The following is a 25,935-nucleotide window of genomic DNA, read 5'->3' as shown; positions in this document are numbered from 1 at the left end:
TTAATGTTGGGAATGCAAGCCAACCTTCTCACTCATGCATGCACACAAGGGATATTAATGTCTTCGGATGCTATTACGAGGCAAACGCCATCAATTTTGCCTCGATTAATATTAGTGACCTTGTATAGTTGCAAATTGTAATTTTGATAGTGGCTTTGTATATAAAAATGGAGGGAGTATTAAAAGTAAAGAAACATGTTCTCCACGTAAGGACTCTTCCGTTTGATTTGGACCAAATAAAAGAATTTTGATTTTTCTTTTAGGGGTATTTTTTTGATTTTCGTCCCATATTTTCCTTCTTTTTCTCCTCAGGCCCATCTCACGCTGTGACCCGACCTAACCCAACCCAAGCTCCTCCAATCCGACCCAAATGTGCCTCTAAAATCTCTCCTACGGTCCACCACCGGTTTGCCCTAGAGCCGCCGCGCCGTAGGTTACCGTCGCCGCCCACGCCTCCCCTCCGCCTCTGACGCGTATCGCCGCCGCCATCGCCGTGTACGTTCTGCATCCTCGCGTCACTCCGGTCTCCACCCTCTCGATATTCCTGGACGTTGGTCTTTGATGTATGAGCTTATATTCAACCAGTGATTTCTAATCCCAAGCTGAGATACACAATACTGGGTGTGCCGGCCTAGATCCGCCTTTTGCCAGGAATGTGAACCATGATCGTGCCGCCGATTGTTGTTTGTAATTTCAGACCTCCACCCACACCCAAACTCCTCCGATCTGATCTCTGCAACAAGCATGGACATGTAGAGCCTTCTGCTCTTTTTTTGCTATGTTCTGACCTATATCTCTCATGTTTCTCTGCAACTAGCTAGTTTGCATATGAAGAATAGCTGGATTTGATCTAGTTTCTCGTCCAGTTGACATGCTTTTCTTTACTCAAGCAAAAAAATGCAGAATAGTGTGGATTATAACTGCTGTTTTGCCAAACAGAGGCACGAGCTTGCTTCTTTTTAGGTGGCAAATGACTTTTCAGATGTAAACAAATTATCAAACACTTTTGTACCAAATTTGTTTCTTATGGCGGCATGTAGTAGTAATAATTACCACTTTAACTAACAGCATAGCACAGAGGAGTGCAGCGCTGCTGCTCTTTTGAGGTTGTACTTGAGGTCTTTGGTGTGCTATCCATGAGCTTGGAAATTTCGGTTTAGAAAAGGTAGAAAAGATCCTACTTGTCACAACTGTCTGATAAGTGTAATTGAGCTATTTGTGGCACCAGTTATGTGTTTCAAAGTAGCTCATATATTATTATTATTATTATGTGGTTACATATTATTATTATTATTATGCTAGTTTATAGACGGTAACAAAACTGAGTGAGGATATGGTATAATGAGATTTCAAAAAATTGAGCTACAAATGCATGTGTAGGTAATCTCACCTTCTCATAGTAAAGAGGTGATCATGGCAACCAACCAATTCTCATGCTTCCAATCCAATCAAACAACAAAAGGTGGTTATCCAACCAAGTCAACCCCACCCAACCAAACAACAAAGGTGGCTGGGGACATCCTCAGCCAACCCAGCCTTGCCTCGAACCAAACGACACCTTACTGAATGTGTAGTAGCTTCGATGTGCAAAATTCAGTGCCTTTGCATATATTTTCAGTTGCATTCGCAGATTCGCTAAATAATGTATTTTCTCTTTCCTTGTTTTGGTGGTGATTACTGTAGGCTGAGTAGATATTCTCTTAGCCAATGGCGAGGGAATCAAGTCCTGAGATAGATGATGAACTTTTCAATGAAGTTTATGGGAAAGCTTACAGCGGTCCAGTGGCATCTGCTGCAAATAGCGTGATACCTAAAGCAAATGATGAGAAGAAGCCCCTGACCTGTGAGAAGTCAGATGATGAAGATGAGCCCAGAGATCCCAATGCTGTCCCTACTGACTTCACTAGTAGAGAGGCTAGGGTTTGGGAGGCTAAAGCTAAGGCTACAGAAAGGAACTGGAAGAAAAGGAAGGAAGAAGAAATGATCTGTAAAATATGTGGAGAATCAGGTCATTTCACTCAGGTACTCCTTTCTCTGCTGAAACTAAAACTGGCATTTATTCTGATTACTTGATTGATATAAATACATAATGGACTACTGCACTTTGTTTTCTCCTTGCAGTGTGCTTGGATTTGTAGTTACACTCTTTACTGGACATAGTGAACTTAAACAACAATAATCTTTCCTGACATCACCTGTAAAGAACTGCCAGGCTTATCAATAGTCTTGCTTTATCCTTTGTGACCGGCAGCACCTAATTTTAGAAAAATATGCTTCAACCTTTTTTCAATCAAACAGCATTAAAACGTGATCATTATTATTTTTAGTGAAGTGTAGGTCCATGACTATATTTTTTTTGGAATTGGTGTCTCCTCCATTTTGTCTTAATTGATAGTATTGAACTTAATTTCATAGTAATGGTCTTGTACTTCTGCAAAGTCTGGAAGGAAATCTTTCAGTTTTCTCGTTTAACCCAGCTATTTTCGTCCTGATGGATACAAAACTACAAATTCAATCGTGTATCAACAGCATTCATATTGTGTACACTGGCGCCAACAGCTGTGCACAGGTCTGCAGCCACACAGGCGTGCAAGCATGGGAATCGAGGAAGAATAGAAGGGCTACTTCAAGAGTCAGTTAGGAATAAAACCCAGAAGAGTTAAGGAGTCAGTTAGTATTGACAAATAGTCAGTTATCGAGCCCTTGTACGGAAGCTAACATCCTTATATAAGAATGCCCTGTAACCCCATCACAGGTTTATGGATAGCAATGGGATAAAAAGGTCTCTGTTTTCTTAAGTCTTCCCTCAGTTGATTCCCTTCATCACCCACTCTACTTCCAAGTTGTTGCAGCCCAACCTCTGTTCTGTCGATGTTTACCTCAGCTTTGTACTATCTTAACAACAATGCATAACATAAATAGCTGTTACAAGGCGGTGCATAACACAAACCGGTGGTATCATCCATCTAATTTTACTCTGATGGATAAATTCTAGACTTGTCATTCCTCATTCTTCCATTTGATGTTATATTTTATCGGAACCACATTAGTGCAAATGATCAACCACATCGACACTAATAGCGACACTGACGTTGTATGCACATTGCTTATACACATTTATTCTCTAAATAGCTTCTTGCAAAACTATTACTGTTTACTATGTCCGCCAAATGGAAGTTTTGAGACATACTCTATATTTTTCCATCAATGTTATCATAGAAGTGTTAAAGACTTGTCCTTTAGTTTTACATATCCATCTTATCTTTCTTAATAGGGCTGTCCATCCACACTTGGAGCAAATAGGAGAAATGCAGATTTCTTTGAAAGAGTTCCAGCAAGAGATAAACAAGTCAGGGATCTTTTCACTGAGAGGACAATAAATCAGATTGAGAAGGATGTGGGCTGTAAAATCAGAATGGACGAGAAGTTCCTGTTTGTCAGTGGGAAAGATAGGTTAGTGCTAGCCAAAGGTGTAGATGCTGTGCATAAACTCATCCAGGACAGTAAGGGTAAACATAGTTCAAGCAGCCCAAAACGGGATCGTTCTAGATCTCCTGTGCGAAAATCAGTCGATTTTCGTCCCAGGCATTCTGATTCCCAATGGTCCCATAGCCCAAGAAATGTGTCGCGCTCTCAAAGTAAAGGTCACTATAATGAAAGGCCTGTAGATGCCCGCTTACATGATGATATTCCCAAGTGTCCAAAAGGATCTCCACAAGGTAGGGCATCCAAGCACACTGATCTTACAATTTGTTTGTCCGGGCAAATATTATGAGCCAGACATTTTAAACAACTCGAGCAAAAGAAATGCCTTTGGTCCCTTTTTGTTGTTTACCATCACGCTACAGTAACTTGTATGGTCCTTTTTGCAGCCAGAGGTAAGTTCTAGCTTTAAGTGCCCGAATACGATAAAGTGATGTCTGTCTGGTTATGATCAGACAAATTATCTTGAATACAACAAATTCCACGGTGAAAGATTTTAGACTTCTTTGAGTTGGCTGGCCTTGAATACATGTATTGTATCTGCCGTTATTCCTCCTTTCACCTTATAATAAAGTCTACTTAGGTATCTTAGTCATCTGGAACTAAAATCTATATCTTGCATGTTCTTCCTTTTGCTGAAGCTTATACCAACTATGGAGCAAAAGACCATCCAGTCCAATCAAAATCTCCATTTCGACCCTCTTATCTTGATGAACCCCTTAGATCACATGGTGGGAATAGCCAATATGCTGCGGCACATATGCCCAATAACTGCAGCACTGAGAGACATGGACCAGATGCCCATCTAGACCTTAAGTTTGACCTCCCTTCCTATCCACAAACTTTGGAAGAGCTTGAAATTGAGTTCAAAAGAGAAGCAATGGAATTAGCTAGAGCCCGTGACCAGGAGGAGGATGAAGAGAACTCTAAGCATCGCGAGGTAAATTTCTTTTTGGTATAGTATACTGCTTGAAAATTTTCTCTGTTAATAAATAAATTTGAAATTTTCTGTTATTTTGTCGTTTTATTAATTCTAACACTGTACCCTAGCCTTGTTTTACCAAGTTAAATGAATTTCAGATAAATTTGTATAACCATCCCACATAGAAGTATTAGAAAGTATGTAGCACAATAAACCACTTTACCCCAACTATGCGAATATGAAAACAAAATCCTCCAGATCTTTTTCTTCTTCAAAGTGTTGTTTTACATTTCTTGGTCTAAAAGCTGGTCTTTAGTAACTTCATGTAAACGTAGATTAAATATCAACCAAATGTCTCCGAATTTTGGGTTCTGGTATCGCAATGCCTTACTGCATCCGGCCTTTAAGTTGGAAAATATCCGCGCGTACCAAATTTTACTTGGTTATTCTAGCTGTACATGCCTTCTTATGTTAACAACTTTGAATTGGATGAGCAGTTGGTTTCAGTAAAAAAAAGTAGAGTTAAAATGAGCCCACTGAGTGTTTGAGGTCCCAATATACTTGTTCCCAGCATCTTGGAAGGACTGCACTTAAGATGGTGCATATCCACCACTAGTTTTTTTTAGGGAAAAAAATCTCTCATGACATCATTTGCCTGCCTTGTTAGAATTATGTAGTAACAGTTAGTTTCTTTACCAAAGGGCAAGACAACTTACACAACTTGCGAGGACTAATAATTTACTCCCTCCGTCCCAAATTACTGGTCACAGAAATGGATGTATCTAGAACTAAAATACATCTAGATACATCCATACCTGTGACAAGTAATTCGGGACGGAGGGAGTTTTTCTTTTGTTTGTTTTGTAAGTTGTAGCACACACTGTTCTATCTCCATTCACTTCTCAAATATTTAATCAAATGCTAGTGGCTGGTGCAAAGTAATATGATATTTGTATCCATTATTCACAATAAAATTTTGGTCATATGCTAGAAATGGGGTTTGTTGTAAAGGGAGACCAGTATAACCAGTAATTATGCCTATTCAAGTTTCAACCTTGCAGTACAGTTGTCTCGTAGTGTTTTACCTTTTATGTTGAACTGGCTTGCTACTTGACTGTGGTGTTTACTAATGAAATTCTTCTTTCTAATACAGTCACTTAGAGAAATGAGGGAGAACCACATGAAGAGTGTGTCGGTCACAAGGACTATGCAAGCAAGGAAGTGGGATGAATTTCTTGAACAAAGTTTTAAAAGGCAACAGCAAGCTCAGCAGACCTCATACGCCCAAACTGGGTATAGCGATTTTGATCAGAGAACTGCACATTATGCTGCTACTGGTCCACCAATTGATTCAAAGAACACATATCCATATGCTACTGATAACTATTCTGCTCCAAGGCGTCATGCTGCTTATGGCGAGTTTCAGCATGACAGACATGACGATTTAGGGAGGACCTATGGGCGATATTAGCCTGTGGAATGGCGGTGAGTTAACACTCGTTTTAGTCTTTTTATATCTTAGCTGTGCAATTCAAATGTATTTAGACTTAGCCTTCACATAGTTCAAGAAACTGGTACAAAGGTAAGGCGGTGTTCCAGGTAAGTTAGGTAAAGCGGTTACAGGGTCGCGACTACGTTACAACAATAGACACGGACTTGGTAACCTTCATCTTATTAGGAGGTGTTGACCCAATGTTCCCTCCATTTTTTTGAGTACCTAAGAGCGGTTCCTGAATTTTCAGGGCGCCTTTGTGAGGAATCTGAGTCAATGGTGTGCTACTTCTTAGCGCCTATTTTCTGTTATGTAGTTTCAGTCTTTCAGAAGGTAAGAATCTTAGTAAGCAACATTTGTTCCAGTTGCTCATTCTGTTGCAGTCTCCAGTACCATCACAAAGAAGCAGGAACTGTTAAAACGAAATTAAGACATCACATCGGCTGCTTTTCTTTTACTATGTTGAAACTGGTTGATGTTGTGGCCGTTTTGAACAGTATTTAACGTGATATTGGTCATTCATGTTTCTTCTTAATTTTCTGCCACACTGGTAACCGTATAAGGGAATTTGCTCCTATTTTGTTGCTAAATTGGATTTGAAAACTGGCATATCAGATCTGTGGACATCGCAGTTTATTGTATCCTTGTTTCTTATTCTCATCAAGGGTCATATGCAATGCTAGTACCCTTTTGGTGTAGAGTCATGCTGAGTATCATTTGAACTGCCAAAACGTCTTACATTTAGGAACAGAGGATGTAATTCTTTAGTTGTGAGAAAGTATAAAGTGGGTGACTGTTTGGAACAACTTCTAGCCTACCAAACTCAGTTAGCTATGCATCATCTTTTGCACTCACTACCACTTTGTAGGATTTGCACTGGAGGGTTGAAGAACTTATTTGCATGCATATATATAAATAGTCCAAGGCATTGTATCCAGGAGAAATAAAGTAACAATAAGTCCGCAATATTTCCTTTTGAGTTTCTATCTTTGCCGCCCAAACTGTGCTAGAGTTGGATATGAGTCCGGCAAGTTTATATGCTACTCGTTTGTTCTGTTCTTGAACAAATGGTGTAGTACTTTTGAGTGATTTTGCCTGGTAACCTGTAAAGATTTGAGCGTCAACTGGGCCAGCTATACCAAGTATCGCCAGGGCTTTGTTTGCAACGTGTATGCTGTTCACTTTTTTTTGAGAGAGTGTACGCTATTCCCTTGTGTAAAGAGAAGAATGAGATGCTCCTTGAGAAATGCATCACACTCACGCGTCATGCAGCAGTAATATGGTGACAGCTTCTGCTCCTGTTTATCGATTTAGGTTTTGTTGCTATCCTATGATATGAATCTTTAGTGAGTAGAGTGATTTTGGCACAAGTTCTAAGCCTTTTGAAAAAGCAATGTTGGATGAAATCTGCCGAAGTGATCCCTAAAGATCTGTGCTTATAACCGCACGGCAGTTGTGGTTAGCTTTTTCAAGCTGATTATAATTTGAATGATTGGATTGCGCTGTCAAAGAAAAAGATTTGTGCTTCTAGCAGCGTGTTTTTCTTGGCTGCCACGGTTACATTGACGGTGGTAGTACTGCTGAGGGAAGCAGGCGAAACCTATCTTTTTCTAGGGTAGGAAACCTATGTTTCTTGTAGTAGCACTTGTTGCAAGATTTTGCCTGTTAAGTAGCCTGTACAGATTTGAGCGTCAATTGGCACAGCTAAATTGACTCCAAAATGTGTTTCCAACGTCCATACCAAGTTTACATCAAATAGCAAGGGCTTTGTCTGCAAAGCGTTTGCTGTACAAATTTTGGCATGTTATGAGATTTATACACCAACCTCTGTATGATGATATAGACGTGTTCGCTGTATAGTTTGGCCAGACGTGTTCGCTGTATAGGTTGGCTAAATTTACTCAAGTTGCCAGGGTTTTGTTTTTGCACAAAACCTTTTCAACTAGATAGACAACAATAACATGATTTTTTCTTTGAGCTGACAACATGATAGTTAGCATAGGGCCTGACCACGTACCATATTAATGCCTAAATTTACTGAATAGTTGACTAACTTTTTGTATTTGCTTGGGGATAAAAAAGGAGAGAAAAATACCTACACAGCACATATAGGATAATACATTAATAAATACCCACCTGGGTCTACGGGCATCCATATATATATATATATCGTCCAAAAAAACAGAAAGTCATTTCTTTATAAACTTGATACATGCATAGAACGCTTGACAACGTGCGCTCCAAAAATGTTTTAGAATTATTGATTATTTTTGTTATTTTCTTAAATTTAAAAATGCTAAAGGAGTAGGATCATTATAGTGCATATTTATGCTATGGCGAGCAGTGGGGCTAAAGTATAGCATTGGCTCCCGTCAAAAAAAAAATAGCATTGGCTCAAGATCAGCTCGTTTTCGGATAAGCTACATAAGACAATAATACTCAGCTCAGTCGATCTTGATCCGACCCTAAAGTCTGAATCGATCCCAAATGGCTCTTGAGCCAGCTTTTCTTGCGCTACCCGTTTGACCATGCGCTGGCTCCATAGGAGGGCTCCCCCGAAACTCATAGGCGAGCCGCTTCATTCTTCCTTCCCCTCCGTTTTATCGTCCGCTAGCCGCGACTTGAGCAATCTCGCCAGATTCGCCAGGAAAGGCGTGTACACGAAGTAGCACGTCGTCGTCCAGCTCATCAGCCCCTGCCATCAACCAACAGCTCTCGCCATCAGATGATCTAGTAGGCCAGATGAAAATATGACAGTGGATGTTGCTACTTACGGTGCCAAACAGCTGGACGTCGGCATTGGGATAGCTCCAGCACTCGAGCAATCTGCAGCAGCAGCGATCGATGTTTGTAGGGACTAGAAGGATGAGCCGAGTAATGATTTGGGTGAAAATTTTACAGAGTGGAGTGGCGGTGCTGTTACCTGACGAGCGGGACCTCGGCGAGAGGGCAGGCGACGCCGACGAGGCAGGCCAGGGCGAAGCCGAGCCAGGAGCTGTCGAGGAAGAGCCACACGAACTCCGCCACGGCGAACAGCACGTACGCCTCCACGTTGCTCGGCACCCCCGCTCTGTACATCTCCGCGCTCAGCTCGATGAACAGGGCGAGGACTCTGCGGACCACAGCAGCCACGAAGTCAGAACGCACGCGCTGACGCCTGACGATGGACGCGCGGCGGCGGCGGCGGCACGGGGACATTTACATGAGCGACGTCGCCGTGTCGCGCGGGCTGCCGGTGGCCTTGGATCTCGGGGGCGCCCTCTCGTCCAGGAAGAGCTGGAGCAGCCCCACGGTGCAGTAGAACGCTCCGAGCAGGGGCGGCACCTGCGCCGGCGCGGCACGAGCAAACAACACCCGATCAGATCAGCGCTGAGGGGAAGGGTCGACGCACCGGACACGCCGCCGTTTACCAGGATGTGAGTGTGGAGGGGGCCCAGGTCGAGGGCGCCGTTTCCGTACACCTGGAGGCCGACGCGGGAGTGGATGCCGTCCAGGAGCGGCCCGAGGAGGAACCCCGCGCCGAAGAGGGCAGCGGAGACGGCCGGCCAGGCGCGCCCCAGGGGCCTACTACCGCCCTCGCGGTTCTGCAGGGCACGGGGAGGTTTGGACGAGGACAGCCGGATGGGTAGCTCGCGCCGGCGCCAGGGGGAGAAGGGACGCGGCGGCGCAGAGGCACCAGCGATGAGCACGGGGAGCATGTTTCTTATCCTGCGGGCTGTGGCAGAGCAGGAGTGCAGGACCACAAGTGGCGACTGCAAGCCCACCTTTCCCCTCATAGGAAGCCAAAAAAGAAGAAGGGCGACGCTAGGCTCCGGCTGACGGCACGGGCGCCACATCAGTCGGCGTGTTTGGTTAGGCACGTACAATGGTTGACACCCCCTAAAAAAACCGTACGATGGTTAATAAGAACAACTCTAATGGGGTGACTTGTTTCGTCCGTGGTCGTTCGTTTGGGTCGGTGCGGACAGAAAAGGCGACCCAACGCGCCAACCCAAATGGACACGCGTCCATTTTTCGTCCGCGGGCGACTCATTCTCGGCCTATTTTTTAGTCTGATTTGCGTCGGCGCGGACATGCGACGGACGCACGCGCGCGCTCGCCTACTCCTGTCCCCAGGCCCGCTGGTCTGTGGCACATTGGCCTCCCCTCCCTTCTCATCCCCTCGGCCAACAAGCAACCCTCGCCCCGCCTCCTCCATCACCGACGCCGCCGTCCATTTTTGCCGGCGACTCTTCCAGTTGCCGCCGCCTCCACATCCGCTCAGCAACGCCGCCCCTGCCCTCAGTCGCTCGTCGCCGCCGTTTTGCCGCCGGGGAGCAAACTGGTTCCCGCCGCCACTCCCCCCATCGCACAGTCGCCCGCGACCAAGAAGACGCCTCGCCGCCCCCCTCACATCCGACCGGCACGCTCGTCGGACGCCGGCATGGTAGCTAGCTGGTCTGTGGGCGCCGCGTCTCCCCTCGCGGGTTGTCTCCTTCGACGCTCGCAAGTTGTTCGACAGTTTGCCAAGGTACGCAAATGGACTCCGCCGACGAGTTTTTTTTCCACAATTTCCTTTGCTACTTCGATGATTCGTCGTCCGACGACGAGGATGAGATATTGGCTGCCGTGTTGGTCCATCACCACCTCAACAATCAGCAGCCGTGGTTCCGTGGCTCCATTTCGGGCCACCTTCCGGCGTTGAACCGTAACCGAGAGAGCGGGCATTTCCTTCTCTGGAAGGACTACTTTGATACAACAAACCCGTTGTTCAAACATCACAAATTCCGCCGCCGGTTTCATATGAGTAGGCATGTTTTCAACCGTATTAGAGAGGGAGTGGTCGGCTATGATGACTACTTCGAGTGCAAAGAGAATGCCGTCGGCAAGATTGGTTTCTCCTCTGATCAGAAATGCACTGCCGCCATCCGAATGCTTGCATACAGAGTGCCCGGTGATCTCATTGACGAGTATGTCCGTATGAGCGAGTCTACATGCCTAGAGGCCCTGTATAAGTTCTGCAAGGCTGTGATTGCTGTGTTTGGCCCTGAGTACTTGAGAGAGCCGACAGCTGAAGATACAACCCGTTTGTTGGCGATGAATGCCAGCAGGGGCTTCCCGGGGATGCTTGGCAGCATAGAGTGATTGCACTGTGAGTGGAAGAACTGCCCTTCTGCTTGGCAAGGGCAGTATAAGGGACATGTCAGGGCTTGCACTGTCATACTAGAGGCTGTGGCGTCTCAAGATCTCTGGATCTGGCACTCTTTCTTTGGCATGGCTGAATCACACAATGATATCAACGTGCTTCAATGCTCGCCGGTGTTTGCTAGGCTTGCCGAAGGCAACAGCCCATCAGTGAGCTTTACTGTCAACGGCCACAACTACGGCAAAGGGTACTATTTGGGTGACGGTATCTATCCTCAGTGGACCACTATTATCAAGACAATACCCAACCCTGTCGGAGAGAAAAAGAAAAGATTTGTCCAAGAGCAAGAGAGTGCTAGAAAGGATGTCGAGCGTGCCTTTGGTGTTTTGCAATCTCGATGGAGCATCGTTCAGTATCTTGCTAATACTTGGAGCACGCATAAACTATGGGAGGTGATGACTGCTTGTGTGATCATGCACAATATAATCGTAGAAGACGAGCGCCCAGAACGTCTGTACGATCAAGGCTTTCAGTTTCAGGGTGAGAATGTTGTGCCTGAGCATGGAGTAGCGGCAACATTTGAGCAGTTCACTCAGTTTCATGAAGACATGCGTGATTGGGAAACTCACGTGCAACTGCAAAATGATTTGGTTGAGCATATGTGGACTCATGTTGGCAACCAATAGATGTATCTTCTTTTATTCGTTTGCAAAACTATGTGAAACATTTTTATTTGTATTTGGCTTGTAAAACTACACTATTTATTTGGGTGGCTAAACTATTTTGCTTGTTATTTCATTTCATAATATGTTTGAATGCAAATCAATGTAAAATTGGGCGGCCAGCCGGCCACACCTACACATATGGGTCGGTGCGTTGGGCGCGCTGCCGACCCATATGAAAAACAGGGCGGACGCCGGGCGGGTGGCCAACCCAAACGAACAAAAACCGGACGAAATAGCCGCCCGTTTGGGTCGGCCCGTTGGAGTTGCTCTAAGATAGTTTTTATATTAACTAGCAAAAGAGCCCGTACGTTGCAACGGAAGAGAAAACATAACACACGCTCTTAACTCAACAACCATCACTCAAGACCACAATAGGTCCATTTTCTTTATTTTTGTGAGGCATCATATTTGTGTTTCCGCTTATCCTCCTTCTCACCCCCGCCGGCGATGGCCTCGGTGTTCACAAAAAAAAATGTGTTGAATATGGTTAATCCTAAGACGTCTCTCTCCCCCCCCTCTCTCTCTCCCTCTCCCTCTCCCCCCCCTCTCTCTCACTCTCACGATGAGAAATCTATTGTTTTCCCCTGTGACATTTTTCAAAGGTATGCATGTGTAGTTATCGATGTTTTCTTTTCCCTATATGGTTATAGTGGGGTGTTTATTTGCAATCTGGATCGCCGCCGGTATGAAAAAAACGGATCTTGCGCTAATTGTAAGTTCGCTTCCATAACAATATTTTAAAAATATTTAACAGGTAAAATTAACATCATATTTAGATTCCACACAATTTTCTAATAAAATTTCATATATAATATGTTAAAATCAAAGTTATAGTTTAAAAGTACAGATAATTTAGAAAATCATTTGGTTTGACTCAAATATATTCCAAAATAATATTGAAAAATACTTAACAGGTAAAAATAATCTTATATTCATATTCTACATATTTTTCTAATCAAATTTCATATATAACATGTTCAAATCGGAGTTACGGTTTAAAAGATATGGATGATTTTAAAAAGCATTTGTTTGACTTAAATATGATCCGCGGATGAATTACCTAAAACATCAGGTTTTTTTTCAAAAAATGTAAAATAACGGTTCAGGTGTGACTTAAATCCGGACGGCGGGTTGATTTCAAGAAAAGACATGGATTTCCGTGTAAAATACGAAAATAACGATTCGTTTTAACTTAAAACAGGACTGCGGGTTGAATTCTCTAAAATAGAGGGACTTTTCTGAAAAATGCCATGACGGATGAAAGAAAACCAATTTGCTTTATTATTACTAGCAAAAGAGCCTGTGCGTTGCAACGGGAGAAAAAACATAACACACGCTCTTAACTCAACCACCATCACTCAAGACCACAATAGGTCCATCTCCTTTATTTTTGTGAGGCATCATATTTGTGTTGCCGCTTATCCTCCTTCTCATCCTCGCCGGCGATGGCCTCGGTGTTCACACAAAACAACAAAAAACGCGTGTTGAATATGGTTAATCCTAAGGCGTCTCTCTCTTCCTCTCTCCTTCCTCTCCCTCCCTTTCTCTCTCTCGCTCGCTTTCTCTCACTCTCGCGATGAGAAATCTGTTGTTTTTCCCTGCGATATTTTTCAGAGGTATGCATGTGTAGTTATCGATGTTTTCTTTTCCGTATATGGTTATAGTGGGGTGTTTATTTGCAATCCGGATCGCCGCCGGTATGAAAAAAAAAATCTTGCGCTATAAATTATAAGTTTGCTTCCATAATAATATTTAAAAAATATTTAACAGGTAAAATTAACATCATATTTAGATTCCACACATTTTTCTAATAAAATTTCATATATAATATGTTAAAATCAAAGTTACGGTTTAAAAGATAAAGATAATTTAGAAAATCATTTGGTTTGACTCAAATATATTTCAAAATAATATATAAAAATACTTAACAGGTAAAAATAATCTCATATTCATATTTTACATATTTTTCTAATCAAATTCCATATATAACATGTTTAAATCGGAGTTACGGTTTAAAAGATATGGATGATTTTAAAAAGCATTTGTTTGACTTAAATATGATCCGCGGATGAATTACCTAAAACATCAGGGGGGGTCGAAAAATGTAAAATAACGCTTCGGGTGTGACTTAAATCCGGACGGCGGGTTGATTTCAAGAAAAGGCAGGGACTTTTGTGTAAAATACGAAAATAATGATTCGTTTTAACTAAAAACAGGACTGCGGGTTGAATTCCTTGAAATAGAGGGACTTTTCTGCAAAATGCCATCACGAAAGAAACCCAATTTGCTTTATTATTAGGTAAAGATTATGTAAAGATTCTTGTATGTAGTTTGGGAGCCGCTACGCTGCGGTTGGTGGATGTATTAGAAACATCCGCCATATGGAGCTTCGTTGGATCAGCGCCCTTCCAGCCGTCAGATCTAACCACCGCGCCCGCATGACCACCTCCTTACTTTCTGCAACAACCACTCAGTTTCGGAAACAAATTCCCCTGTCAGCCGTCTAGTGCAGCGCTAGCTCCCACTATCGCAAAAGCCCTACCGGCGGTGCGCGGGGGAACTAGTCCTTCGGCGCAAAATCCACCGCCTTGTGAGCCATCCATTCGATGAACCTTGTAATTCTGCAACAAGACTCTTGTTGCAAAATCTTCACTTCTACAATTTTCTGTAACAAGACGCTTGTTGCAAAAACTTTTCTTTTCTAGTTTCAACAAGACCCATGTTGCAAAACCTTTCTTCCCTAATTTTCTGCAACAAAACCCTTGTTGCAAAAATTGGAACAACATCTACCGCCGCGGCTAATTTTCTACAACACCACTCATGTTTCAAAAAATTGCAACATCTCTGAGTGCGTTCCGCACTTGCATAGTCGTCGTTCCCCGCCGTTCCGCAACAATGCGGTTGTTGCAGAAACTTATCTCAAGACAGCGGCGAGGTTGATGGTGCTTGACGCCAGCATGGCGGATCTCGCCGGATCCGTCGATCCAGTCGGTGAGGAGGCATTTGGCTGCGGCGATCCAACATGGATGCCCTTGTCAACGACGACCTAGGCGGGCAATTCCTCTTGCGCACTCGATGGGCAACATAGGGGTCGCCTCTGGCTCATCGTGCACACGTGTTGCAAGAGACGCAGCTATCATCTCGTCCTCGGCACTCCGGCCACCGGTGCCCGTGTGAGCCGCGAGGCTATCCCGGGGCTAGAAGACACTGGAAAAGATAAGGTTGACACGAAGATGAGGTCGGTTATTTTAACTGATCCAACGGCGCATCAAGCAGCAGATGCAGCGCCTCGATCAGTCGGTTGATGCTAATCTTTTCCCATCAAATAAGCATACGACAGGCATTAAAGCTGCACAAAAATAAAGTTCGACAGTAGTGACAAAACTTCATTGCAATAGAACGGCAATATAACACAAATCCTCTTAATATAATTGTGAATTTGTTCTTGGGTCCATAAAATATGCAAACACTTCAGATTTGGATTGCTATATACTACAAATATGAAAACTGCAGAACTTTCTTTTCGACAAAGGATGAATTTTATTGACTCAAATGGAGCAACTGCAAAACTTTTTAGCCGAAAAATGTACACAAATAAAGCCTATAAGAAAACGGAAAGGCAGACACATGATCACACCTCTTGGACAAAATACGGATGGCTAACTCAGTCTATCTATATAGTAATTAATTACATCATCACAATCTCTTTCTATGGCTGTGTTAAACGCAGTGATGCACAAGCCAAGGATTACCCTCCTTTAAAATAAAATAAAAATCACGATCTCTTCCTAGCTAATCTAAGGAAAACACACAAAGGGATCAAGATCAAGGAGCATCAGCCGCCTGACGATCTAGTATCTCCTCTAGAATATTGGGGCGAATGCTCTTGAGATGCTTAAAGCCGTCGCTCACTATTACCGCCTTCAAATTTTGAAAATGAGTGAGGAACTTGTAGCATGCCTTCTTGAGCTTGTCACAATCATGTTGCTCAGCAAGTGCCAATGTCGTTGCCACCATACTTGCGCTCATGTGGTTGCATAACATATTCACGCAAATCAACTTTAGCCTCTCTAGATTATATCTGTCTGCCGCCACAAACAAATGTTGAGCCATCTCCGTGCTTTCACCGGCATCTATATTAGGGAGCGTGTCGGTGTAGATAAAGTGTAGCATCATCTTGAACACTCTAGCTTCCATGTCATCGATCCGTATACACGTTGCCTCATCCTCCTTCATTGGACCGAAGAGTTGCACCATGAACACCGAGGACCGAACCGCGAGCAAACGCCTATGCGCAACAAATGTCTCACCACGGACCTCAAATGTCACGTCCGCAATCTCACCGGTCTCCAAGACACGGCCAAGTTGATGAGGCATGTCAGAAGGCGGCACAGTGATAAATTGTTGTGATTTGGGCTGCGTACGGATCCCCGTGGTGACGCTGACATCACACTTGATGTTGAAACAATCAGCTTTAAGATACGGCGAGTTCTCCAGTTCCTCCCTTTTGATGAATCCATGAGACGTAATTCCGTGGCCCTGTGCATAACATGTGGTAGTCCTGTATGGCGACGTGTGATTTAGCACCGGCACGCCCACCTGGTCGAGCAGGCTAAACCTGCATCTTACTTTGATACCTAGCGTACTGCTACCAGCATCATCAGCGTCGTCATCATCCGCGCCATGAAGAAGTAGAGAAAAAGATATCCAATCAGCAAATTCTCTGTTGACGCCGTCGGGGTAGTAGAGGATTTTCCAAGTATGTCCCCCGACGCTGAATATGCCCGACGGAATAGACCTGCAGACGCCGAGTCCAAGGGTATGGGAGTATCCCTGAACTGTGAGGACATGTGATCCGGACACACCTTCGGCGACAATGGTCGACGCTGTGTTTACCGGCGTCTTGTGGACGCGCCCGGAAGAGCTAAACATAGCTATTAGGGTCGTCGGTCGGGCACCCAGCAGCCAGCCGGAGTAATTGCTAGCTTCAAGGAAAGGGAGGAACACCGTAGCTACACGCACTATATGTATATGTATATACGACTATTAAAGGAAGGTACGATCGATTTTAGTATCGATCTTTTCAGACGTGTTTGATTTATATACAACTATGAGGACGCGTTATACACCGCCGGCCACGTCCTTTCCGTAGTCAAATTAACTTACATTATAACAAACGAGCCTACTCGAATCGGATACAACCTCCTTGGCACTGCCCAACTGTCCCGGGTAAGTACTTCGTCTTCTCCTCTAACTCTGTTACTGCTTTCTCTAAAAAACAATATTCTTGAAACAAAAATAAAAGCATCTCCAACAGGCGCGCCAAACTAGTGCCGCGCCGCAAAATCCCCTTTTTAGCGCGCGCGTAACCGGAAGAGCTGCTCCAGCGGGCGCGCGAAAACCGCGCGCGCGGCATATGTAGTCCAGCGCGCGGGCCGAAACGCAATCGCGCGCCGCTTATTTGCTGCTCCCGCTCTCGCGCGCTGGACTCTCGCGCGCTCGCTCGTACCTCCCACCCCCCCTCCAGCCGCGCCGCCGCCGCCGACCGCGCCACCCGGCACCGTTCCGACGCTTCCCCGGCATATTCCCGCCCCGCGCGCGCCTTCTCCGCCCCCCCCCTCTAGGCCCGCCGCCCCGCGCGCGTGCTGGTCCGCCGACGAATAACGCCCGCGCGCTCGCTGCCGCTCGGCGCCCGCTAGGTGTTCGACAAAACGCCTAGCGGATGGCATCTATCCAAAGTGGCAAACCTTTGTCAAGCCGTTGAAAAAGCCAGAAGGTAAGAAAGAACTTGATTTTCACAATGCTCAGGCGGCGGCTAGAAAAGATGTGGAGAGAGCTTTTGAGATTTTGCAAGCCCAATTTGCTATTGTGAGAGGACCGGCTAGATTTTGAGATCAGAAAATGCTTTGGTACATCATGCACGCTTGTGTGATCACGCATAACATGGTCATCGAGAATGAGCGTGTCCAAGATGTAGACTACTCTCAGTATGAGCTTTTGGGACATCCGGTGCGAGTGCGACGGAGGGCTGAAAGGGTGGCTCGTTTTGTTGCCTCCTATCATGCCATTCGACGTCCCGCAACGCATAATGATCTTCAGAAGGATTTCATTGAGGAGTGGTGGACATGGAATGGACGACAAAGAGCATCATGATTTGTGCGTTTGATATTGTATTGTTGAACTATTTGTTGTGTTTATTGCACTATTTGTTGTATTGAATGATAAACTGTTTGTTTGAGTTGTAATAATGAAATTAAACTATTTATTTTGATTTATTTTTGTTTGTGTTTGATCTTTTTGCTTCTGTTTTGTAATGCATATGTTGTTTGTGTGAGAGTCGCGCATGCTACATTTTTGCGCGCTGCTGGAACGGCGCACGCTGCATTTTAACACGGCTGCTGAAGCCAGCGCTGCGCGCCGCGCCAAACCAGACGATAGGCACGCGGCAAACTAGTTTTTTGCGCACGACGCGTTCGACGCCTGTTGGAGATGCTGTAAGACCCCAATATTGTAGGAACTTTCGGTATGGGGACATCCCACCCCGAACGAATCTACGAACAAACTCGTTCGATAGAAGTACCCCTCCAGCCCGATCCCATGTCACACAAACTGTAGCCTTTTTCTTTTTTGAAATGTCACACAAACTGTAGCTAGCAGAACGAACTGGCCCTCCCCTCCAGCGGACCAGCCCAAAAATGGGACAAGCCCATAAATGTCATTGCCTACAAGAATTAAAAAACAAAGAACTAAAATATTGAAGGCCCAAAACTGCTCCTATCCCAAAAAAGGCCTAAAAATGCACTGGACCAAGAAAAACACTACCTGAAAAATATCCAGGAACAAAAAGTTGCCATGCTTCAATAAACAAAACTACCATATAATCATGAAAAACATGTATATTACATAAATTTTTATGATTTGCCATGATGTTCATGCATACTTAATGACAATTGAGTGTGAAAATTTTGCCATGATATTATGAAAAATTAAACACAACAAATGGCCATATAAGATAGAACAAAAAAGACTAGTACAAAAATTGCCACTGGGCATGTATAGAAAAATTCTGAGCAATGCCATGTCAAATGGTCTTAACTTTGCCATCTTTGAATACACAAATTTACTTGCATTTTCCTTACATTCAACCAACATAAAGTAAAAACAGGGACAAAATTGCCATGACACAACTAAAAGTTTGCCATGGTATACTTCATGAATTTAATAGCAATTGATCATTTTACCGTTTATCATTTCACACGTGCATATGCGTTTTTCATGGAATCATTTTTCTCTCTCGAATATGCACGAGTGTGCATATCATACATTAAAGAAGAAAAGACAAAGAAGGCCTCCGCTACAAGTTACATTTACATGTCTGTGCGGCTTTTAGCTCGCACCCACTCCACCCACCACACCACTAACCTACTCCTCCCTTGTAGCCCACCTATGCAATCTACCTAAGAAGCCTTCCAAATCCGTCTTGATTAGCCCGGCCGTAGCCCACACCTTGGCCTCCGTCTTCACCTTGTTGATTAGTCTCTCAATCGACGGGGCATCACCATCGAAAACAATGACGTTACGATGCTTCCACAACTCCCACATGACCAGTAGCAGCACCGCACGCAAGTCCTTATTGCACGTAGCATTTCCCACACATCTAGCGCATAGCTAGTCCGCAAGTGTGTCCTCCTGATTCGGCAGCCAGTCCTCCCTGCCAAGTGCCTCTCCAACTACCATCCATGCCGTCTTGGTGAACACGCACGTGAGCAAAATGTGGTTTAAAGTTTCCTCTTCTTGATCACAAAAAGGGCAAGCGTCTTGGTGCGGTAGACCCCTCCTGGCTAGCCTGTCCGAGGTCCAACATTGATTTTTTAGTGCCAACCACGCAAAGAAGAGGCATTCCAACGGTGCCCTTGATTTCCACGTCAACTTCGAAGTTGGGACCTCCTCACGTCCCCAGAATCTGCTTGCATATGCCGATCTCACGGTGAATTGTCCATGCGCCTCCCAAGACCAGTGCACCTCATCGTGCTCCCCCTTAGTGGGCACCCATGCGGCCACCCTACTCCACAACTCCAAGAACTGCCGCAGCATATTCTCATCAAGGTCCGGTCCAACTGCCTGTGCCCATTCGCCACTTACTACAACCTGACCAACCATGGCCCCTCATCTGATCTTTGCCGGGATCCTGTTATACAAGTCCGGTGCCACCTCCTGCACCCTCATGCCATCTAACCACCTGTCTTCCCAAAACAAGGTTGTCCTTCCGTCTCTAGCATCGGCTCTAGTTGCCGCCCGGAAGAGCTGCATAGACTCTTTTGGCACTTTGATAGAGAATTCACTCCACGGTCTGGAAGCATCGACTCGTTTCAACCATGGACACCTTGCTTGCATGGCCACATTCAGCCATTGTAGGTTAGGAATGCCTAGTCCTCCTGCCCATTTCAGAGCACACACTGCCTCCCAGGCTACCGCACAGTTACCTCCATTTGCCTCGGCCCTCTTGCACCATAAGAAGCCCCTACACACTTTGTTCATTGCCGCAATTGTCTTCGTTGGTAGGTCCAACGCCATCATCGCATTTATTGGCATAGCAGACAATACCGACTGAACAAGTGTCAACCTCCCGCTCTTTGGCATTAGCGCTGCCCTCCACTTTGGTAAAAGGTTTGCCAAGTTGTCCACCAAGTATTGTAGCTGTCCTGCCGATGGCTTCCTTAGCGAGAGTGGTAGTCCGAAGTACTTGATCGGAAACGACGCCACCCGACATCCCAATTCTTGGCTTACCCATGCTATGATGCTCTCATCGCATCTGATCGGCAAAGCAACTGATTTGCCCATGTTGATGCGTAAACCTGAGGCTTCGCCAAACATATCAAAGATTGCTCTACAGGCTGCCAACTCCACAAGCCTCGGCCTCATGAAAAGCACCACGTCATCTGCATATATTGACATTCTTTGCCTCACACCCGACCGAGCCAGCGGCTCCAACACTTGCTTCCGCACCGCAACCTCAAACATACGCTGCAGCGGCTCCATCATGAGAATGAACAACATGGGTGGCAGCGAGTCTCCTTGACGCATACCTTTGCAGTTGAAAATTGTTTCACTGGGCTCTCCATTGACCATACCTTAGTAGTTGATGTGGCAAGGATCCCACAAATCCATGCTCTCCATTTGTGCCCAAACCCGAACTGCTGCAGGACTTCCAACAAAAAAGGCCATTGAACCGAATCGAACACCTTCGAAATATCAAGCTTGAGCAGCACCGCCGGGTTCCTCAAGGCGCGCAGATGTCTCGCCGTAATTTGCACTAGCATGAAATTGTCGTGCAAGGACCTTCCTTCCACAAACGCACTTTGATGGTTCCCCACCAGGTTAGGGAGCTCCACAACTAGCCTTGTCGAGAGGACCTTTTCGAAAATCTTGATTACTCCATGCACCAGGTTTATGGGATGAAAATCGCCTACATCCAACGCACCTTCCTTCTTTAGCAGTAGGGGCACAAGCGATCTGTTTATTGCCACCATGCCCCGCATGTCCTCCCGATACATGCAACCCATAGCCCTCATGAAATCCACCTTAATAATATGCCAGCATGCAGCATAGAACCTTCCTGTGAAGCCATCAGGCCCGGGCGCTTTGTCCATTGGCACCTCCTTGATGACCTTCTCCACTTCCTCAGGTGAGAACGGCTCCTCTAGTCGCGACAAGTCTCTCCGTGGCAGATTGAGCCCCTCCAGGTTCAGCGTGTGTTGTCTCGCCTCACACCATCCAAAAGCACGGCGATAGTATGCATCCACCGCTGAGGCCACCTCATATTTCCCCGAGTAAATTTGCCCATTGTACCTGACCGAACGCAACATGTTCTTCCACTGCCTGTGACTCGCCTGTTGATGAAACAGTCTAGTATTCCCATCTCCCTCGCGCAATTGTAACAGCCGCGATCTCTGCCTCGCTATTGATCGTTCCAACGAGCATAACCCAAGCAGCTTGTGCTTTAAGCACTTCCGTAGCTCTCTTTCCTCGTCTGATAACACCCAAGCCTCCATTGCGATATCCAGCCGCGTAATCACCTCCAAAGCGTTTACATTCCCAAACCACCGGTCGCTCCATTTCTGCAACGCCTTTGCCGTAGCCCTTAGCTTACAGTGCAACCTGAGGTAGTCGTTCGAGGCTGGAGGGGTGGAATCCCACGCCGTCTGCACCGTCTCCATAAAACCTGCCGCCTTCGTCCAAAAGGCTTCGAACCGGAAGCGTTTGTGCGTCTTAATCTCCACATTCATGTCCAACATCAACGGGCAATGATCCGAAATTGCAGTGCCGAGCGCTGACAGGAAGCACGTCGGGAATGCCTGATCCCGCCACTCATTCGTGACAAAAACGTGGTCGATCTTTTCCAGCGTAGCAAGTTGCCTGTCATTGGACCATGTGTAACGTCAGCCATTCAAGTACATCTCCTTTAACTCTAGCCTATTCATCTTGGCCCGAAATCTGCCCAGCATCCTCCTATTGATCAAGTCATTACTCTTATGCTCTTGCTGTGCAATTAGGTTAAAGTCACCCACCACTAGCCACGGGCCCGCATGCAACTCTCGAATGTCCACGAGTTCTTGCAGAAATTCCACCTTGTCCCTATCCTCTTGCGGACCATACACACACGTAAGCCACCACTCCGGCGCACCGACAGATTTCACAATTGCCGTTAAAGAGTTGCTCTGGTAGTGTGGGTTGGACAACTTGACGATCGTCTCGTCCCAAGCCACCAGAATCCCACCTCGCGTACCATCCACAGGGACGTAATAAAAGTTGTTAAATTTATTGCCGAGACAACGTTGTACAACCGCTAATGATACTACTTGCAACTTGGTCTCCTGAAGACAAACGATGCCCGGGTTCGCCCCGAGCACCACCTGCCTCACCGCATCTCTACGTGCCGGGGCATTTAGCCCACGCACATTCCACACAAGCACTCTCAAATGTTGTGCATTCATAGTCACATCCTACTGTGCCCACCGGCTCCACCACTAGACCATGTCGGCACCGGCCCGGATCGTTTCAAACAACGGTGCCAGCGGAGATTCCCATCCGAACAGCGCCAAAACAGCTGCAATGTGAGCCTCTGAGAGTGGTCGGTTGAAAAGCTCAACGTACATCCTGAGCGCCTCCTCCGAGATGACCTCTCCCTCGTGAGCCAAACACAACTTGCGGATAAGCACCTGCTGTTGCTTGCTGGCCCCGTGCTTCGCAATCCTCTCACTTCTCCGCGGCGTAACCCCCATAATCCGCTTTTTTCTGGGTCTACGGGCTTGGACCCCATGCGTGCGCGCGTCCGGCCTGGCCAAGATAGGATCGATCGCTCTTCACATGTCCTCGCAGAGCTGCTCAACTTCCGCCAACGCAGGTTCGGTCGGCCTAGGCGTGCACGGGGTGACACTACCTAATGGTGGCTCATCACACCCCGACAAGCTTACTTTGAACATCTCCCATGCCTCCGTGAGACCCACCTGCCTTTCGGATCCCACACCCAGCGAGGGCAGCCGAAGCGCCATACAATCCAACGTGCATGAAAACCACGGCGTCCCACAGTCCACGTGTTCCGCCATGCACGGTTGCATGGATCCTGGCCCATCCCCGACACGCAGGCCCCGCCAAAAACGTCCGTCCCAATCAGCCTACAGGAGTCGCTGTCCAATTGGGTGTCCACCGTCCTGCCAGGATCTGCTACAGACCGGTCCACCCCCAGCTCCAGCTCTGGCCCCGGCCCCATCGACATCTCCACCGAGCCAACCAAGATAATCCTCCCAGCCTGCACCGCCTGCACCGAATCCTCGAGCTCCAATCCCGTCGCCTCCAGCTGGCCTGCCCTGCGCCAGCGAGACAACGCAACCGAAGGTGGCGACAATCCCAGCACGGGATTTGCCTCCTCTCTTCCCCTCACCGCTTCTCCCGAGGCACAAGACGACACGAAAGGGGCCACTCCAGAACCATCCACCCCGCTGACCACCGCGCCCAGAGACAGCTGTCCCTGAGCCGTTTGCACAATTGATCTCACAGTCAAAGCCCCGTCAAACTGTACCGTAGGGCCACCCTGCCGCCTATGTGCGTCATGCTCGCTTTCCGCAGCCACTTTATTTTGAACTCGCCCGTGACCGGCCGCCGGTGCTGACCTTGCCGAGGAGCATCCCGGCGACGGCGAGTTTGGCGCCTCAAGATCTGCCCTCCGTCCACCTTACGCTCTACCATCACCGTGACCATCATCCCCACCAAAGCCCTCCTCCACACCGGAAGGCGGCGTAGGCAGGTTAGGCGGCGGCGACAGCTCAGGATCGTCGTCCTCATCGACCACCGGCTCTGCCAACCTGACTATGCGAATGTTGTACCATAACGCAGCCGACCGCGCCGCCCGTGGCCATATTCTGCCTCGGCGCTGGCGCGGTTCCTCCACAAATAGTCGCCTTTGCTCCGGAATGCGATCTGGCCGGTCAGTCCGAAGCCACACCTTGTAGCTGGACATGTCGTTTCTCCTCGCCGTGCTGTCCACAACCCCAACCACAATCCCCAGGCCATGGAGAACCGCGTTGGCCGTCCTCCTCATCCACGCATGCGCCAGCACACCCACCAACGCCACCGGCACCAGGAACGTCAGCGCCGCTCCGGTAGCCTGCGCCTGTCTCAGCCAAGGCCGCAACGACAACGTGAAGCCAACCGAAGAGGCCGGCAACAAGCCGCCCTGCCTCACCATCCTGTCATGCGTGCTCTGCTCCCGGCACAACACCAAGAAATCCTCCGGAAAGAACGCACGAATTGACATGTCCATCGGCCCGACGCAGAACTCCTCATGCAATGCCGCCGCCACCGATGCCAGGTCGACCTCCGGCCTGGTGCCCGTGATCGTGACCACCACAGCTTTGGACAGCTCCGCCTCCATCTGCCAGAGATCCTCTGCCTCCTCCATGTAGCAGCAGCCCACCTCCTGGGAGGCAGACTGCTGCGCGACGACGGCCGTCCTGGTCGCCTCCACCGGCTCGAAGGGCACCGAGAAGCCCGGACCACCCGAACACCCGGCCGCCCCATCCCTGACCACCTGGCTCCACGGGTGCTCCACCCTGCGCGCGCCGAGGGGCAGCGGCCTCAGCGGAGGCAGCGGGAGCACCATCGGCTCCGGGGACGTCGCAGGCTCCACCTGCCGAACAGGAGGGGCAGAAGGCATGCCGACAGGCCCCGACACTTGGCGCTGAAGCAGCCGGGGCACATGCCGCGGCCTCATCTGGCCCTCCTCCGGCGACGAGCTTCGCCGCATCTCACAGTCTCGGACAATGTGCCCGAAACCTCCACATCTCACACACAGAGTCTCGTTGGTGCAGTCCCTCGATATGTGCCGGTCATCTCCACAGTTGTAGCAACACCCATGCAGGGCCGCCGGAATGCGAGTCCACGGGGGCCTGGAGGTGGGAAGCATCGGTGAGATCCGCTGCCTGGTAGCCGGCCGACGCGGGGGGGGGGGGGGGAGGGGGGGGGGGGAGGGGGGGGGGGGGGGGGGGGGAAGCTGGGCTGTGCGGCCGGCGACCCACCCTGGTCTGCCAAGCCCGCTCCGCCGGCCTCTGGGAACCACCGCCACCGCCGCCCCCTGGATGATAGGCCCGCATGCCGTGCCAAGCACCTCTGGAACAACAATGGCGGATCTGAGCACAGGCCTTGACGGGGGCGGCGACCCCCCAGAAGAGGAGGAAGAGGACTCCACCGAGAGGGAGACCCGCGAGGCCATGGAGGCGAGAGGGACGATCTGGTGGCCGCCGGCGCCGGAGTGGCCGCCGGCGCAGAGAGAGGGGAAGGGGCGCTCAGAATCATAGCAGTTATAGCATAGAATATAAACTCTTAATTATGATGAATATGAAAAATATAATGATACAATATCATTGACTTTAGGGCATATTTCCAACAGTAGCTTCCTCCGATCTAGGACTAGAAGACGGGAGACTTCTTGGGCGATAAATGGTGGTTCAGCAATGTTTGTGTCAAGGAGTTTACGCAGTATGTTCTTCCTTCGGCGGCGGGTTGCTCCCTTGCCCTCGTAGCATCGATGGCAGTTCCTGGGGTTCGCTGAGGAGTTTGATGATCAAACTTGCTTGGTGCATTCGTATCCTATTAGTTGTTTGTAGCTTCTTGTATCTTTGCCGCTTTTTTC

At 47.5% G+C, this 25,935-nt stretch overlaps 2 protein-coding genes across 3 annotated transcripts; one reads left to right on the top strand and one right to left on the bottom strand.

The window, feature by feature from the left end:
* Positions 1-328: 328 nt before the first annotated feature.
* Positions 329-6,428, top strand: LOC125543557. Of its 2 annotated transcripts, none has more exons than XM_048706930.1 (6): positions 329-563; positions 1,684-2,022; positions 3,275-3,719; positions 4,125-4,423; positions 5,559-5,890; positions 6,148-6,428. In XM_048706930.1, the coding sequence occupies exons 2-5, from the start codon at positions 1,708-1,710 to the stop codon at positions 5,874-5,876; spliced, it is 1,377 nt and encodes a 458-aa protein (XP_048562887.1). In that variant the 5' UTR covers positions 329-563; positions 1,684-1,707; the 3' UTR covers positions 5,877-5,890; positions 6,148-6,428. The 2 variants fall into 2 exon arrangements, with proteins under 2 accessions (XP_048562887.1, XP_048562888.1); XM_048706931.1 differs by having other exon boundaries at positions 341-495.
* Positions 6,429-8,242: 1,814 nt separating this feature from the next.
* Positions 8,243-9,688, bottom strand: LOC125543558. Its single transcript, XM_048706932.1, has 5 exons — positions 9,308-9,688; positions 9,100-9,221; positions 8,821-9,009; positions 8,672-8,723; positions 8,243-8,592 (listed from the first exon to the last, which is right to left on the bottom strand). Exons 1-5 carry the CDS (start codon positions 9,671-9,673, stop codon positions 8,476-8,478), a joined length of 846 nt encoding a protein of 281 aa, XP_048562889.1. The 5' UTR covers positions 9,674-9,688; the 3' UTR covers positions 8,243-8,475.
* Positions 9,689-25,935: the final 16,247 nt, after the last annotated feature.

This window comes from Triticum urartu, chromosome 3, assembly GCF_003073215.2.
Source record: "Triticum urartu cultivar G1812 chromosome 3, Tu2.1, whole genome shotgun sequence".
NCBI lineage: Eukaryota > Viridiplantae > Streptophyta > Magnoliopsida > Poales > Poaceae > Triticum > Triticum urartu.
The sequence above is the reverse complement of the archived record's forward strand: the minus strand, read 5'-3'. Positions and strand labels throughout refer to the sequence as shown.

What these genes read in the sequence shown, in the direction of transcription:
- LOC125543557 (XM_048706930.1), top strand. Translation starts at nt 1,708, where the DNA reads ATGGCGAGGGAATCAAGTCCTGAGATAGATGATGAACTTTTCAATGAA. An exon ending in AATCAGGTCATTTCACTCAG is followed by an intron (nt 2,023 to 3,274) that starts GTACTCCTTTCT and finishes CTTTCTTAATAG; the next exon opens with GGCTGTCCATCCACACTTGG. An exon ending in TCCAAAAGGATCTCCACAAG is followed by an intron (nt 3,720 to 4,124) that starts GTAGGGCATCCA and finishes CTTTTGCTGAAG; the next exon opens with CTTATACCAACTATGGAGCA.
- LOC125543558 (XM_048706932.1), bottom strand. Translation starts at nt 9,673, where the DNA reads ATGAGGGGAAAGGTGGGCTTGCAGTCGCCACTTGTGGTCCTGCACTCC. An exon ending in CCCTCCACACTCACATCCTG is followed by an intron (nt 9,222 to 9,307) that starts GTAAACGGCGGC and finishes GCGCCGGCGCAG; the next exon opens with GTGCCGCCCCTGCTCGGAGC. An exon ending in GACACGGCGACGTCGCTCAT is followed by an intron (nt 9,010 to 9,099) that starts GTAAATGTCCCC and finishes TGTGGTCCGCAG; the next exon opens with AGTCCTCGCCCTGTTCATCG.